Source organism: Myxocyprinus asiaticus, chromosome 12 (assembly GCF_019703515.2).
Source record: "Myxocyprinus asiaticus isolate MX2 ecotype Aquarium Trade chromosome 12, UBuf_Myxa_2, whole genome shotgun sequence".
Taxonomy (NCBI): domain Eukaryota; kingdom Metazoa; phylum Chordata; class Actinopteri; order Cypriniformes; family Catostomidae; genus Myxocyprinus; species Myxocyprinus asiaticus.
In genome coordinates, this window is record NC_059355.1 from 19,336,758 (window position 1) to 19,354,556 (window position 17,799).

General features: G+C 37.7%; 1 protein-coding gene across 5 annotated transcripts in view; it reads left to right on the forward strand.

Annotated features, from left to right (window-relative positions):
- The window catches only part of rptor (regulatory associated protein of MTOR, complex 1), a 389,387-nt gene that overhangs the window by 277,493 nt on the left and 94,095 nt on the right, over positions 1–17,799 (forward strand). For all 5 annotated transcript variants that reach the window (XM_051712022.1, XM_051712021.1, XM_051712025.1 and 2 more), the window contains 7 exons: positions 10,082–10,165; positions 11,423–11,533; positions 14,387–14,461; positions 14,728–14,793; positions 16,357–16,548; positions 16,852–16,992; positions 17,446–17,566. In XM_051712022.1, coding sequence (XP_051567982.1) covers positions 10,082–10,165; positions 11,423–11,533; positions 14,387–14,461; positions 14,728–14,793; positions 16,357–16,548; positions 16,852–16,992; positions 17,446–17,566 — 790 coding nt within the window. The remainder of the gene's footprint in view (positions 1–10,081; positions 10,166–11,422; positions 11,534–14,386; positions 14,462–14,727; positions 14,794–16,356; positions 16,549–16,851; positions 16,993–17,445; positions 17,567–17,799) is intronic.

The window sequence follows — 17,799 nt, forward strand, 5'->3', positions numbered from 1 at the left end:
AAAATCTCTGCTTCAGCCCAGAACCTAAAACAGTGTTCCACTCTGTTGATATGGCTTACTGATGGCAATGAGACATGCCAAGGTTAGAGTCAGTACACAGAGCAGTTGGTTATCTTTTGAACTGTAGGTGGTGCTGTCTCCAAATTGCTCAGGTACGTTCTGGACATAATGTCAATGACGCATACCAATTTTCTTAAAAATCTGACTATGCATTCAAAAGATATATATGTTTATAACAAACCGTAAATATCAGAAGAAAAATAAGATGAAAAACAACAATAAGAATACCTGCAAGCAGAAATGATCTGGGATAAGCCCTGCAACTATTCAGTAAGCACAATGCAAAGACCTCCAGTACAATATAAAATCCACTGTAATACTGGTCTAAGTGGGAGTCGAACCCACAAACTTTTTGAGTTATAGTCCTGTGTTTAACACACTGTGCCACTCAGTTGACATGCTCTACCAGTGGCAAAGAGACTTGCGGAAGTTAGAGTCAGAAACAAGTGTGAATTATCTTTTGAACTGTAGGTGGCACTGTCTCCAAGCTGCTCAGGTTTCCTCAGGACATGTCTTTGATGCGTATTTCTCAAATTTCTTCACCCATAGGTAGCGCTGTCACCAAACTTTGCATGTACCCCCAGATCATGGTCCTCATGAAGCATATCAAGTTTTGTATCAATAGGACAATGGGTTGCAGAGATACAGCCTTACATCCTGTTTTACGGCGATCTTGTTAAATATGTGATGCCGTAACTTTTAAACAAATGCAAAAAAAAAAAAAAAATCTGTATCATCTTTTCTATGCAGCCCAGTCTCGAGATTATTTTGAGCTATTGATTGGGCAAATTGGACTAAGTTTGAAGGACATGAAACATTAAACTGTAAAAATCATAATCCAAGATGGTGGCCACTGTAATGGGAGGAGATTTAATGTAAGGGTTCAATTTGAATAATCAGGAGGAAAGTAATCATACAAAAAATATTTGTTTCTCTAGGACAAACATTTCAAACAATATACACAAAAGAATATTGAATTTTTGAGCTGGTGGTGGTGCTATGGAGTTTGTCCCAGAGGTCACAAATTTGCTATTGGGTCTGTTCCTGCCCATCCCTGTCAGTGTGCCAGATTTAATAATTTTCCTATGAACGGTTCTGTGGGCAGCCAAGAAGAATAAGAAAGCGGAGACAATAGGTGCCACAGCATCTTTGGTGCTTGGCCCCTAAAGAAAATGAATGGATACTATACAGGCTATGCAGTTTCGGTGCTTGGTCCCTATTAATAAATATATAATAAATATTATAATTCAAATACATTACATCATACACACCTGCCTGCTTTCGTTGGTTTGACGAGGTGTGTGCCTGTACAGTTGAAGCTGCGCTGACTGGCCCCTACTACCAGCCACAGTTTAATGGGGGGGTTGATAATGATTTTCTGATACTATAATATGTCCTACGGGCTTTGTCAGTCAGATATTTTATTACCAAATCAAATTGTCCTGAAGCAGAGATTGCAAGACCCAAATAATTATAGCAGTTGGCATGATGAAGGATTGTTTCCCCGATTATAAAAATATATTTATTGCTCAATGTGGTTTTTTTTGTTGTTGTTGTTGTTTTTTTGTGAAAAATCATGACTTTGGACCTCTCCATGTTTATTGGTAAATCCCAATCACTGCTATTTTTTTCTAAAATCGAGAGGCTTTCATGTAGTCCCTCTTCATTAGGTGACAGCAGCAGGAGGTCATCAGCATAAAGGAGGCATTTGATTTCTCTGCCATCTAAGATCAGTCCAGGGCAAGGTGACTTTTGAAGGGTTGTGGCCAATTCATTTATATAAATGTTAAATAGAGTTGGGCTGAGGCTGCAGCCTTGACGAACTCCCTTGGTCTGATTGAAATAATTGGTTGTTTTGTCATTAATCTTAACACAGCATTTATTGTCTTCGTACATGTCTTTTATGATATCATATGTCTTTATCCTGTTCCACTCTGGATGAGTTTAAGGAAGAGTCCGTTATGCCAAACAGAATCGAAGGCCTCTTTAAAGTCAATGAAGTAGCCAAATATTTTGCCTGTATTGTTTGCTGAACATTTTTCTGTATAAGTGAGTGGAGTGTGTAGATATTAGTTGTTCACTGTTTAGGCATGAATCCAATTTGACATTTATTTAGTGTCTTGTGTTCTTGAATGAAGTTCACTAATCTGTTATTTATAATACAACAGAATAGTTTCCAGAGGTTGCTGCTTACTGTAATGCCCCTGTAATTATTTGGGTTGTACTTGTCCCCTTCTTTGAAAATTGGGGTGATTTGGTTTTCCTTCCGATTCTCAGGAAAGTGTCCTGATTTTAACAGCAAATTGAATAATTTGAGAATGGCCTCATTCGGTTTGGGGCTGCCATGTTTCAACATCTCATTGCATATTCCATCTAAACTGCAAGATTTTATTTTTTATTTTTGAGGGATTTGATTTTTTTGATTTTTCAGTTCCTTCAGTGATATGGGGTTGTCCAAATGATTTAATTGACCCTTTATTGTCCATTCCAGATTATATAGATTATATAGGAATTCAGAATGTTTTGTGTTTTTTTTTTTTTTTTTTGTGTATAAAGGTTTCCAAAATGTTCTGTCCAGGTGTTTGGGTCACAGATTGGAATTTGTTATTTTTTTTGGACTTTAAATTGTTCCATAATTCCCAGAATTAATTTTGATTAACTGCTTCTTCTATTTTGTTGAGCTTTGTTGTCATATGATCAGGTCTTTTGCTTTTTAGCAGTGCCTTGTAATTTTTTAAACATTTGTTTGTAGATGGTACGTGTTAGTTGATTTGCAGGGTCTTTGTGTTTTTTATTTGATAACAATCGTAGTTCTTTTCTTAACATTTGACATTATCAAACCAGTCAGCTCAATCCTATCAGTCTCTCTCTCTCTCTCTCTCTCTCTCTCTCTCTCTCTCTGCGCGCGTTGCATGTGCGTGAACAAGAGAGTGAGAGTGCACGCTCTCATGCAACTGACGGTGAGAAAATGATCAAACCCACCGGTTGACAGAGGCTTCTGAATGGTCTTAAAAGTGCCATTTAGGCGGCCACCAACTATTTCCTTGCACGGCTGTCAAAACTTGAAATATAGGCTAATGTATTGTATACTTTGATAAAAATATATAATTATATGTTTTATTTTCTAAAAATATTCCTGTACGTAGGGAGGATTGTTATGGTTGCTTCTGCCCTGGCTTTGTTACTTCAATGAAAATATATTTTTAATTACTGAAAATATAAATATTGGCAATATCATATCAAGATATCAAACAGACATACACAAATGAAAAACGTTAATTTGAAATACATTATGAAGACAATCCATGTAAGATCTTGAAGTTTTTAAAGGGGATGCAAAGTGGAGATGCGGCAATATAATTTACATGTTAATAGAACCCAATTAAATATACACCGATGAGCCAAAACATTATGACCACCTGCCTAATATGCAGTTGGTCCTCCGTGTGCTGCCAAAACAGTGCAAACCCACCGAGGCATGGACTCTACAAGACCCCTGAAGGTGTCCTGTGGTATCTGACACCAAGACATTAGCAGTAGATCCTTCAAGTCCTGTAAGTTGCGAGGTGGAGCCACTGTGTATCAGACTTGTTGGTCCAGCAGATCCCACAGATGCTCAGTCGGATTGAGATCTGGGGAATTTTGAAGCCAGGGCAACACCTTGAACTCTTCATCATGTTCCTCAAACCATTCCTGAACAATGTTTGCAGTGTGGCAGTGTGCATTATCCTGCTGAAAGAGGCCATTGCCATCAGGGAATACCATTGCCATGAAGGGGTGTACCTGGTCTACAGCGGTGTTAAGGTAGGTGGCACGTGTCAAATTGACATTCACATGAATGGCCGGACCCAGGGTTTCCCAGCAGAACATTGGTCAGAGCATCACACTCCCTCCACTGGCTTGTTGTCTTTCCACAGTGCATCCTGGTGCCATCACTTCCCCAGGTAAATGGCGCACGTGATGTAAAAAAAAGCAGGACTCATCAGACCAGGCGACCTACTTCAACTGCTCCAAGGTCCAGTTCCAACGCTCATGTGCCCATTGTATGCGCTTTCGACAGTGGACAGGGGTCATCATGGGCACTCTGACCGGTCTGCAGCTACGCAGCCCCATACAAAGCAGGGTGCGATGCACTATGTGGGCACTATGTGTTGTTACACTTTCCTTCCGTGACCACCACAATTTTGTGTGACTTGTGCCACAGTAGACCTTCTGTCGGTTCGGACCAGACGGGATAGTCTTCGTTGCCCTCGTACATCGATGAGCCTTGGGCCCACAACACCCTGTTGCCGGTGTGTGGTTTGTCCCCATCGGACCACTGTCGGTTGGTACTCACAACTGCTGACTGGGAGCACACCACAAGCCTTGCCGTTTCAGAAATGCTCTGACCCTGCTGTCTGGCTATAAAAATTTGGCCCTTGTCAAAGTTGCTCAGGTCTGTACTCCTGCCCATTTCTCCTCCATTCAACATGTCGACTACAAGAACGTTTTTTTTTTATTGTTTGCTTACCATTTAATCTACCCAGACCTTGACATGTGGCCTTGTTAGGAGATGATCGACGTTATTCACTTCACCTGCGGGTGGTCATAATGTTTTGGCTCATCAGTGTATATGTGTGTGTGTTTAAAGCATTTGATGCAAAAAATGCACGTTCTGCTGGTTCAGGATTTCTTGCTTGAGTTACTTCAGCATGTAATGTTGGTGGTCAAAACATCTTTCTGTGCTTTAACGTCAGCAGTTGCATTGTTTTTGGTAACTGCAACAGCTTCTGTCATGTTTCAAAGCTTATATTTTATTGGTTGGGGCATTTCATCTCTGAGCGAGGAAAAGAAAAATCGACACACTCACTGTAAATAAAATTTGGTGTGAAAAGGCCTTTAGAAGGCAACTGCTTAATATTAATTTTATTTACCTGTCAAAAAAAAACATTTTTATTTTTTTCTTCACATTTTAGAATAATAGTAAAGTCATCAAAACTATGGAATAACATAAATGGAACTATGGGAATTATGTTGTGACTAAACAAAATCCAAAATAAATAAAAACTGTTATATTTTAGCATCTTCAAAGTAGTCACCCTTTGCCTAGAATTTGCAGACATGTACTCTTGACATTTTCTCAACCAACTTTTTGAGGTATCACCCTGGGATGCTTCTTAAACAGTATTGAAGGAGTTCCCATCTATGTTGGGCTACTTATTGGCTGCTTTAATTTATTTAGTCCAAGTCATCAATTTCAAAAACTTTTTAATTTTTTTTTTTATTAAATTTTAGTTTTATAATGAAATAAATTAATATGGTGGCACAATTATATTTTAGTCTACAAAACTAATTTCAAACATTTAAGCATATGCCTTCAGATCAAAAGATTTTTAAGATCATGAGAAACGTTTCAGTCAAGTGTTTCAAAACTTTTGACCGGTAGTCTAGTTTTTATACACTAGAATGAGAACGTTTTTTTTTGTGTCGCCTGTGTTTGTATATATTGTATTTAATGTTATAGTTTGTCTTTGCTTGCACTTATTCAGCAGGATGTGCAGTTCAGTCCTCTGAGAGCAATAAAAGCAAATAAAACAAGAGACAGAGAGAAAGAGAGAGTGCTGTCGACTGCAGAGACAGCAGCACTATAGGATGTGTGAATAGCTACAAAATTCACAAAAAAATGTGTACAAGTGAGTGACTGCAGGGTTTTGTGGTAAAGTGCCCTGGCATTGCAGGCACACTGGCTGTGTCTCAGTACACTCCTTAGTCCCCTATGACATGAATCAGTATATCTTGAACACAAATTCAGACACTAACAAGGGCCTTCATCCACTAAACATCGGGAAGCTGATGATACAGTTACCTGTGAAACGATTATGATGTCACACATAAAGCTGTAGCTGGTATTTATCAACAACATAGCTGTATAATATGGCAGTGTGGATCATCTTTGTAGCTGTTAAAGGGATAGATCACCCAAAAATAACACAAAAGGAGATATTAGGCAGAATGTTATGCTCAGTAACCATTTACTTCAATTGTATGGAAAAAAGATGCAGTGAATCTTTTTGTTTTTTTCCACTGAAGAAAGAACTTAATACTGGTTTGGAACAACATGAGGGTGAGCAAATGATATAAAAGTTTCATTTTTGGGTAAACTATCATTTTAAAAAGTGCAGTGCCATTATAAACTATGCACAAAAACACAATGGCATTCAGGCATTAAACAATTATAATAATTAGGGCACAAAATTCTTTGCAATGTAAATAGTATCTAGGGAGCAAACACTATAGCGCACTGGGATGATTTTGACAATGATACAGCCCTAGAAATGGCTCCCTTGGCAGTGCATCCTTCTACTGAACTAGGGAGCGCATTGAAACACCCACTACCTCACTACACACAATTCCACCTAGCAGAACTACATACCCCATGATTCCTCTCTCTATGGCTCTCTTTTGGGCTGGTGTTGTCAGATGCGACTGCCCTGGTTAAGCATTGATTGGTTTAGAAAGCACAGTAACCTTATGAGACGCAAGGTTACAGTATGCTATAGTTCAACGTGCACACAGTTAGAATACAAACAGTCTAGGTTAAAAAAATATATCTGGCTCGCACCCACACACACAAAAAACACGTGAATAAGATTTCTGATAAACACTGTTACTTATTGAAACACTTGTCTTATTTAATAAGCATAAGAGCAAACCCACTCAACTCCTTTTTATAATGAAAGTACTAAAAGTTAATTATTTGTTATTGTTTAATATGTGTCTTTAATGTGGCGTATTCTGCAGCTTGTGGCACAAGGCACGCTCCTTACACTCTTGTTTAAAAACACACAGAGACTTTTGAATGTCTGATGTCTTTTACAGCGTACCATTGCTATTTCAATGAATCTGGGATTGTGTAATCCTTTTTTTAAAGAGCTTTGAGAAATATTCAGAAAATACTCTGGGAAAAATGATGGGCTAATCAAACTTTAATTTTGAACTTTCTCACATACAGTGGCCCCAAAAAGTATTTGAACAATTAAGTCTCTAAAAAAACACTAACATACATTTATACATTTAAGAACACTAAAAATGTATTAATGTCTTTGCATTACATAACAGCATTCTAAACCAAGTTGCATTTTTTACTGGTGCCCTCTAAGGTGTACGTCAGTGTTACTGTTAGGGATTTAAACAAACCCTTAACCCTAAATATTAAACTTTGGTTCATACCTCTGCCTACACAGTTGGTGATATAGACAGTATGTGACCTCAAATCGTCTAGTGATTGGACTTTCACCTAGCAGGCGATAAAACGTGTGGGGAAAAAAAGATAATTGAAGGAAGGACCAATATCTATGGACTAGGCTTGGAAGTGGGCTCTTTTGACTTGGGCAAGTAAACTACCACATAGAAAAGCCCTTGCAATTGCATTGCAATGCGCCAAATAAACACTCAGAACATCTTTGCATCCGCATACTGTAGCAATGCCCTGACAACCATGCACAACACCCTAGCATCATGGACAAAAAGTATTTGGACACTTAATTTGGACATCCATAGTTAATGACACCTGCAGTTACTCTGCGAGGGGCAATGTGAACTTGAGGCTAATGTTTGGATACTGTTATCTAATGCAATAAAATTCATACATTTAAAGTGTATCTGTAAAATCTTGTTATATAGTTCCTGGTCATATCCGTGGTTTCCTGCTGAGCTTTTAATACTGAGCCAAATGAAGTGTTTGCCTTATTTCCTGTGTGAGTATTGCTATGAGTCTCTTTAAGAGGTCTGAACTCTTCACAGATGGGCACAGATTTTCACACTTATCTTAAACTCTTCAGCCACTCATACACACGTACAAACACACCTTGTAAGTGCCAAGTAATCTTCCATTTGGCCACAGTCTGAAAAAAAACCCAGTCATATTCCCACTTCCTCAACTTTTTTTCTAGTCCTCCATCTCTATCCATCCTTCCTTCCTTCCGTTCATTTCTCAGGGTGTTAAGGAACGCCCTGCTCTGGCCAAGGTGCATGCTGAGAATTTTCACAGTCCGTGATTGGATGTGACACTAGGATCTATTAATACCTCTGTGGCAGTGTGGCGTATTGTTTTGGCAGAAGAGCGCAGGCGTTTTGGAGTTCTTGTGTGTTTTTGTGTGGGCAGTGAGGTGGGCAGTCCTTCTGTTGTGCTCCTTACACACAGCACGTCTCAGTCTCTGGAAAGGCCTGTATCCGGACCCCTCACCATGCCGCGAGTGTGTGCCACAATAATTGCATGCTTTAAGTACATGCACACATATGTTGAGTGCATTTTAAATGCTGGCATATGAATATGCAAGCTAAAGAATGTGAACAAAATTTTAGCGGTTTTGCATCAATACAAGGATCAGGGGCATGGAAAATATGGAAATATTTAACAATTTTAAAACTGTGTTTTCCAGGCCTGTAAAAGTCATGTAAATTAATACATGAAAAAGTCATGGAGATTTATGTTGGGAATATACTGTTTTGTTGTGTTTTTTTTTTTGTTTTTTGTTTTTTGTTATGCTTAATTTGTCAGTTCAGTCTCTCTCTCTCTCTCTCTCTCTCTCTCTCTCTCTCTCTCTATATCCTTCTCCTTTAATCATGAAAGTCATGGAAATGTCATGGAAATTCATTAATCAAAAGGTTTGGGGAACCTTGAAGAATTTAATCTTCTGCACAAGAAGATAATTTTGTAGTATGGCTGGAAACTGGTGTAGGTAGTATTTTAACATTTAGAATGTATCATATTTTTTTTTTAAATTATTATTATTTGCATGACATCATTTCCTGTTAACCATATTTATTGGTCTGAAAAAAAAAAAAATAATAATAATAATAATAATCTTAAAATCTATTGTGACCACCCCTTTAATCAGTAACAGACTTATTCACTTATGGAAGCGTTAAAGAATCACACACTAACCACCTTATTCACAGATGCACACACATACACAGGTGGTCATTATCCTTTGCCAGCCCTAAGGGAGTGTGTGAGAGCCTGAACACCTGTTCAAGTGATTATATTAGTCATTCTCATTATCTGTGTGTCAGTGTTTTTGTGCCTGCGTGGGTGTGGGACATTTGGTGATTCCTGTTGGTGTGGGGTGTATTAAAGCTAAAGTATGTCATTTCTGCACCACCAAACGGAATTGCAAAAATAAACTTTTCAAAACAGCTTTCTGAATACGCCCCTCGTCTGCCATTGGTCAAACAAAGAGATAGTCCCACCCCCAATTCACATCATTGGTTGAATAACGTTGATTGGGCGGTTCTAAGTGGGTCGCTCAAAACAAACAAAGCAATTTTCATAGCACCACAGAAAGGCAGTGCTTACAGTTTTTGAGAAAATGATCCAATGAATGGTTTACTAATAGTTGTCTTTGCATATTAAAGGATTAGTTAATCCAAAAATGAAAATTCTCTCATAATTTACTTACCCTCATGCCATCCCAGATGTGTAAGACTGTCTTTCTTTAGCAGAACACAGATGAAGATTTTTAGAAGAATATTTCAGCTCTGTAGGTCCATACAGTGCAAGTGAATGGGTGCCAACTTTTTGAAGCTACAAAAAGTACATATAGCCATCATAAAAATAATCCATACAATTCCAGTGGTCTAATTAATGTCTTCTGATCTTCATTTGTGTTCTGCTGAAGAAAGAGAGTCATACACATCTGGGATGGCATGAGGGTGAGTAAATGATAAGAGAATTTTCATTTTTGGGTGAACTATTCCTTTAAGCTGGGATAGGAGAAAGTATTTAAATCTAGAAAAAGTTGCATACTTTAGCTTGAAATACCCAGCACTCTTTCTAGGTACATGAGAAAACCAGCTTGATTTAGTGGGTCAGTGCAGTTATAGCAGCCTGTTTACCCTCTTTCCCTGTATTTCATGTGTTTGGTACTGATATAGAGTCACATACTGACACACATCTCTCTCATCCTCTTCTCATTGACACAACTGGCAGTAGAACAGAGCAGAATGTAGAATTAATTTTCTCCCATCTGGTTTCTCTCAGGTCCTCTTGAGTCAGGTACACAGACTGAGGGCTTTGGACTTGCTGGGGCGGTTTCTGGACCTGGGCCCCTGGGCTGTCAGTCTGGTGAGAGAACAACTGACTTTTGTTTTTTAACTTTACATTAAAGACAATATAAACTATACTACTACATTTTAACAGTGTTTGTTATCTTTAGATAATGTATTTGTGATTATATTCATTTTAAGTGCACCTTGAATAGAATTTGTAGTGAAGCATTGTTTTTTTTGTTTTTTTAATATTGAGGCAAATATGTAGAGAACAAGGTGGCCAAGACTGATATATTGCCAGTATATTACATATACACTCACTAAGCACTTTATTAGGAACACTATGGTCCTAATAAAGTGCCCGACGTGGTCTTCTGCTGTTGTAGCCCATCCACCTCAAGGTTCTACATGTTGTGCATTCTGAGATGCTATTCTGCTCACTACAATTGAACAGAGGGGTTATCGGAGTTACCGAAGACTTTCTGTCAGCTTGAACCAGTCTGGTCAGTTTTTGATGGCCTCTCATCAAAAAGGCATTTTCGTCTTTAGACCTGCTGCTTACTAGTTTTTTTTTTGGTTTTGGCACCATTCTTATTAAACTCTAGAGACTGTTGCACATGAAAATCCCAGGATATCAGCAGTTACAGAAATACTCAAACCAGCCCTTCTGGCACCACCAATCATGCCACGGTCAAAATCATTGGGATCACAATTTTTCCCTATCCTGATGGTTGATGTGAACATTAACTGAAGCTCCTGACCCGTGTCTGCATGATTTTATGCATTGCACTACTGCCTCAAGATTGGCTGATTAGATAATCGCATGCATATGTAGGTGTATAGGTGTATCTAATAAAGTTCTTAGTGAGTGTATTATATAATACCATTTGATTTTAGCAAATGAAATACACAAATTTGCTCAAATTAAATGAAAATTTGTTTTACACAATATTTGCTCAAAGTTCACTCAAAAATATTTAAAAAATGGAAAATGTGCATCATCCATGGACCAGGCTATTAGTAGATTATGGAACCAAAACCCTTCTGTTAAATGCCCAAGTGGGCACAGTTAAGCCAATGCCGATAATCTCAAAAGCCCAAATGTGTGCTTATTAATTTAACTGAATCTATCACTACATGTGGCATGAGCTTATGTGGTCATTCCAGTACACAATCAAACAATCAAAGTCTAACCAGGTTACTGTAATTACTTGTCAATGAATCAAATGCATCAATTTTTCAAATAAAATGTTTAGATGCCTTAGCTCACGCTTTTACTTTATTTGTTTTTTGTTTTTTATTCTGTTCTGTCTCTCTCTGTTCTCTGTCTCAGGCTCTGTCGGTGGGGATTTTTCCATATGTGTTGAAACTGTTGCAAAGTTCAGCGAGAGAGCTCAGACCTCTTCTGGTCTTCATCTGGGCAAAGATCCTTGCAGTAGACAGTGTATGAAAACCACTTCACTTCATTCATCTTTACCAGAATTCCACATAATTTTTAGAACAGTTAAAAAGCAATGAGGCACTAAAGACCAGCCTAGAACCTCTAAGTATTGAAGCAGTACACAGATAATATTACAAGAAAAAAAGAAATATTGCTAACTATATTAAGGGGAGGTACAAAAGGCATAAATGCAGTATTTTGGAATTTCAAATGGAAAACTTTTGAAACTATGCAAAGTAATTGCCAACAGAATTTATAAACATTTAATTTACTATGTTTTTTTTTTTTATCATCTTCGCCAATTTTATAAGCATTGATTAATGTCTTCCACAAGTCATTTTCATGAAGTGACATATTGTTCATATAGGTATAAACATAATATCTTATGTTTTATTATAGAAGAAGACCCTTTATAATTTTCGATTTGTAGAAGTCACGCTCAGCAAGCACCGCCTTTTTTTAGGGGGCATTGAAAAGAATGGCAAAAGTATGTTCATTCGTTGATTGCAACTGTATGCAAATTCATCCCTGTTTTAGACTGTATTGTGTGATTGCATTGCCTCAGCAATTTGTACATCTGTTGGGTTATAATGTTAACTGCTTTTGGGAGCTTTATTGTTTTTGAAGTTGATGTTCCTTTTTTAATGTAAAACTGATCAATCAATCAGTTTTTTTAATGTGCAATGCTGATTGCTCTCACCCTCAGCTGCTAAGGTGAATATCAGTTTAACTTCTGTCGACTCAGCTTTTGGTAAATGATCAGAACGATACATAAGAATAAACGTAAGTGATCCCTGACAAAAGAAAGAACAGAAACAGAAGAAAATGCTCTTTTCTGAGGCCTCAGATGTGTCTGTCCCATGTGGGTGGTTGTATGTCCTTTGTTGCGGATTTGCTGTGCCTCATGGGAGCTTTTTTCTGAGAGAGTGCAGCGTCGGAGTTATCAGACTCCATAAAGATCTAAAACATCCTCATTTGTGCCTGCATCTTATATGTTTGGGAAACCTCATCTGCACAAATAAGGGGGAAAAAAATCAGTCCTTTAACCGAATCTCCAGTTTTACTGAATTACAAATCTTACGTTGAAATTTGTATTCTAAGCACTGAAACTCACAAAATATTGTAATGTGACATTTATTATGTTAGCAAACATTCTTAACAATCAATACATTGAATATTCAGAGGAAGTTTTGCATATTGTATTGTGGCACTTGAAGGGCAGTGGAAGTGGAAGCAGTTTGCCATCTGTCTATGACAGTAGTAGTTAAGACACCTGCAGAGAGAGATGATCATTCACACACAAACACATACATCCCTCACAAAGACTGCAGCACTCCAACCAAAACACTCTCCATTATTGCCGATCAGGCTACTAAAACAGTTTTGTTGTGAGAAAGATTTGACATGAATAGTGCCGGGCCACAGTAAAAGTAATCGATACAACACGTGCTATATTCCGAGTCTTCTGAAGCCATATGATCACTTTGTGTGATGAGCAGAATTTAATTTAATTTGTTATTCACTCTTTAATTAAACCATTGATAAAGTGCTGAGATCAAATATGGTGGCTAAGTTGATAATATCAAACCTTGTTTTTTTCTCATCATGTCTCTTGACCAAAAGTAATTTTGCAACAACCAATGAGGTTTGAAGTTTTTGACATCAATCGATTGGCTTCAGAAGACTTGGAATTTTAGTGTGATTTTATGATGTTTTGGAATTTGACAGACCAGAGACAATATTTACTCATTCATTTTATGGCAAATAAAATGTTTTCTGTGTTCCACGGAAAACAAAGTCATACTGCTTTGGAGTGACATAAATAATGACAGAATTTTCATTGTTGGGTGAACTATTCCTTTAAGTTGTAGCTTAACTGGAAGAGTATGGTGGCAGCAACACCAAGGTCATGGGTTTGATTCCCATAAAAGGCATGGATAAAATACAGTATATACTGTATGTGAATGCTTTGTAAAAGCATCTGCCAAATGCATAAATGTACATGTAAAACCCGTCTTGTAAATGAAACCCTGTGACCTGACCCAAACTAATCGGCACTGTCAAATTTTAAGGCCAAGCCCAAAATGACCCTCTCTTGTTATTTCCTACCCGAGCGAGGAGACCCAGACGGGTGGAGTTTGTGTGCATGTCCCCCAAATGATTCGGTTAAAATTTAAATATAAAATATTTATAATAATAATTTATTTTTAATTAATTACAAACCCTATGCAAAGTTATACATGGTATTATACATGAAACTAACCTGAACCCTGAAGTTATACATGAGAAACTGTCCCAAACCTGGCCGAAAACCGAAATTGTCAGGTCCCATCAGACTCAAGTAAGCTACTCCCACAGTTTTCTGCTATTTTTGCTCTAGAAGAAACATTGTACACATGATGCTAATAAATCAGAACTTTTATTTATATATATATATATACACACACATACTGTATATACTGGATATACTCACACACAGTGTGATCAGTGTGAATCATCATTCTCAAGTAATCAATAATGCAACATCTTTGGCCCCACACTGTCCTCAATCACACATTCTCATTCTCATTTCAGGCTCTATAATTTTGTTGTTAGTGTCTCTGCAATGTATCTGATATGTCATAGTGATGTTTTCTGAGTCTTAAGGTGGGGAGAGTGTGTTTACTACTACTGAGTCTTGTTTGTACGACAAAACTTGTAAGAAGTGTGTATTAGGCAAGAACATTGGATGAAACAGTTGTCAGCAGTAAGCATGGTGTTTGTTTTCATTTTTGTCACTCTTTCTCATTTCTCTTTTGCACTCGCCTACTCTCCCTCCTGCTCTCTCTCCCTCTTACTTTTCTGTCTCTTCTCTAGTCATGCCAAGCTGATCTTGTAAAAGACAATGGACACAAGTACTTCCTGTCAGTGCTGGCTGACCCGTACATGCCCGTGAGTATCTTACAGATGCCACTGAATCATTTTACACTTTGTTCAAAACAAAATGTGTTGTGTTTGCTTAATTTGCATATTTGCAGAATTCAGACCATGTTTTGTTTTTGTTGGAATTTATTTATTTATTTATTTATTTATTTTATTTATTTATTTGGACCAATCAAATCATGGATGGACAGTAGAATAAAAAATTTTAATTCATGGTTTATGATTCAATTGTTTATTAGTTCTAAACATGATTCATTGACCCCTTCTTTCTCCAGGCTGAACACCGGACCATGGCTGTCTTCATCCTCGCTGTCATCGTGAACAACTACAACACAGGACAGGTGCGAGACAAATTGAACAGACATAAAAACAGATAGAGGTCAAGATGACGCAGGAGTGTGACAAAGAATCAGCACGTGCAAACATTTCACCTCTGAAACAGTGTTATTGTTACAGAGAAAGTTTCTGGAAGGAACTCTCAGTCATGAACTTGAAAGTGTCACAAACATCAGTCAAAAAACTGTAACCTTCACTATAATACTCACTTGTTTTTCTGTTTGTTTATTTGTTCCTTGATTGGGCCTGTCCTGTCTTTTGGCTCTGTAGTTTTCTCTCATTACTGTTAAAAGTGTTTGAGGCCTGTGTGTCTGTTTATGCTGAATAATGGATGAGATAAATCTGGCCAGCTCCTTGCTCTTAGGGTTACTGTTGTTCAGCATCTCTATACCAGCTCAGCCTAACTTCTGCAGTTAAAGGGTTAGTTTACCCAAACATTTTTAATTCTCATTCATTTACTCACTCTCATGTTGTTCCAAACCCGTATTACTTTTTTCCTGCCAGTGTTTAAGCTGACCTTTTCCATACAATTAAAGTGGATGGTGAACGGTGGCTATCAAGCTCCAAAAAGGACAAAAGGCACTGCAAAAGTATTCCATATGACTCATGCACTGTATTCCAAGTGTTCTGAAGCAAAATTATAGCTTTGTGTAAAGAAAAGATAAATATTTGTTGCTGAAAGTCTTCCTTTCTGCCTTAACTCACAAATTTCACTCGTGTGCAACGATTCAAAACAGCATCCGATCACGAGATGCATAAGAACCAATAGTGTTTGATATCACTGATGTTTAACCTGCCCAGCAACAAAGCATAACAAAATAAATTAGATTTAAGGGCTGCTGAAAGATTTTCAGCAAATAACAATTGAAATTTTGGTCTTTTTCTGGTATAGCTTCAGAAGACTTGAAATTTAGACCATGAGTTGTATGCACTAATTTTATTTGACTTTTATGGTGCCTTTGTTTTTTTTTTGCCCATTTTGGAGCTTGACAGCCCACGGTTACCACCCACTCTTATTCTATGGAAAAGTACCAGCGTGAACATTATGTTTATCTCATTTTATGATCCTCAGAAGAAAGTCATGTGGGTTTTGTACAACATGAGGGTGAGTAAAAAAAACTGTACTATATATTATGCAGTCCTGAGCTGGTCTTCCTTTTACATATACATTCATTATTTAAGACTGTAACCAAAGCTGTTTGTTTTAAGCTGAGGTTTACAAGCAGTAACTTAGAAAATTAGAAGGACTATTGAGGCATTGAAAACAATGAATACTTCCATCCATGGTGCCATTTTGAACACCATATTATTGTTAATTAGATATTAAGCAAAGTGATTGTGTCTACTATAACATAATTTATCAACAAAATAATGTTTTTCTTTAGACTGATTGTAGTTGCAGGGTTAAGGAAAGTTAAGGAAAAGTCATGAAAATGTCAAAAAGTGTGGGCAGCCTGTAGTTGGCTGAAAAGCTTATTTATCTGTTTGTAGCAAGCACTGTATGTTATGCAAGTTCTGTTTTAGTAGAATAAGGCTGACCTTTGACCCCCCCTCTATTTTTCCATCAGGAGGCATGTTTGCAGGGTAACCTGATTGCGATCTGTCTGGAGCAGCTTAACGACCCTCATCCTCTCCTTAGGCAGTGGGTGGCTATCTGTTTGGGCCGAATCTGGCAGAACTTTGATTCTGCACGCTGGTGTGGAGTTCGAGACAGCGCCCACGAGAAGCTATACAGTCTCCTGTCTGATCCCATACCAGAGGTTCTGTCAATTGCCCAGTCTTAACACTTTTAAAACCAACAGATTTAAGTATTTCTAGGATTTATATGGTTTACATTTTCAGTGCCATGCAAATTCTGTTCTGATTCAGGGAATTTGCCCCCAAAAATTATTCAGGAAATTTGGGGCAAAAATTCATACTGCTTTTGATTATTAGGAGTGTACTGGATTATAATTATAGTGTGGTATGGTTTTAAGCATAGGCACTAGTGTTTGAGGTACATGATGACCATGACCAAGACTGTTGTAGGGTTTATTTATGTGTTGAGTTGGTCTGATTGGCAGGTGCGGTGTGCTGCTGTGTTTGCATTGGGTACGTTTGTGGGGAACTCTGCTGAGAGAACAGACCACTCCACCACTATCGATCATAACGTGGCTATGATGTTAGCACAACTCATCAATGATGGCAGTCCTATCGTGAGAAAGGTATATTTCATCATTGTTATCAGCATCAGCTTCATAAATTTTACTGGCCAAAGTTTGTTTAAAATGCTGAAACTACTCATCTTTGGACTGGGGCTTGTGAATGATTCATGATTGACAGTGACACAGATTTTACTACCATTTGTTTGTCCAAACATGCATTCAAACAGTTGTTGTGCTGTCAGTACAGAGTTATTTAAAATGGCAGGCTACAATTACAACTTATTTCAATGTGTCTGTATTATCCTATGTTTTTTTTGTTTTGTTTTTTTTGCCTGTTTTGACTTGTTTACCCACCGTGACCTATAGTGACTTTTATTGACCTGCATTGATTCATTTTTATTTACTCGTTTTATTGACTCATGTTGACCTGTAGTGACACACATTGACCTGTAGTATTTCATGTTTAACTGTAGTGACTCTCATTAACCTGTATTTACTCATGTTTACGTTTAGGAGCTGGTTGTTGCTCTCAGTCATCTGGTGGTGCAGTACGAGAGTAATTTCTGTACTGTAGCTCTGCAGTTCATGGAGGAAGAGAAAAACTATGCTGTACCCTCACCTGCCAATGCCACAGGTATACTGTCTGCCACAATCTCTCTCATGACCTTATTATGTTTTGTGTTTACTTCAGCAAGCGGTGTCCATTTATTATCTCAGAATTCAGCATGTTTATTTAGCAATTTAAATTCAATTATGGGTAAAAATGCATGATCTTTTATCCGTCAAGAATGAGACGTTAATAATTGCGGTAGATATTACTTTAAGTTCATTCATCTCATTGAAAATTGAAGGTCTGGTCAAATGCAG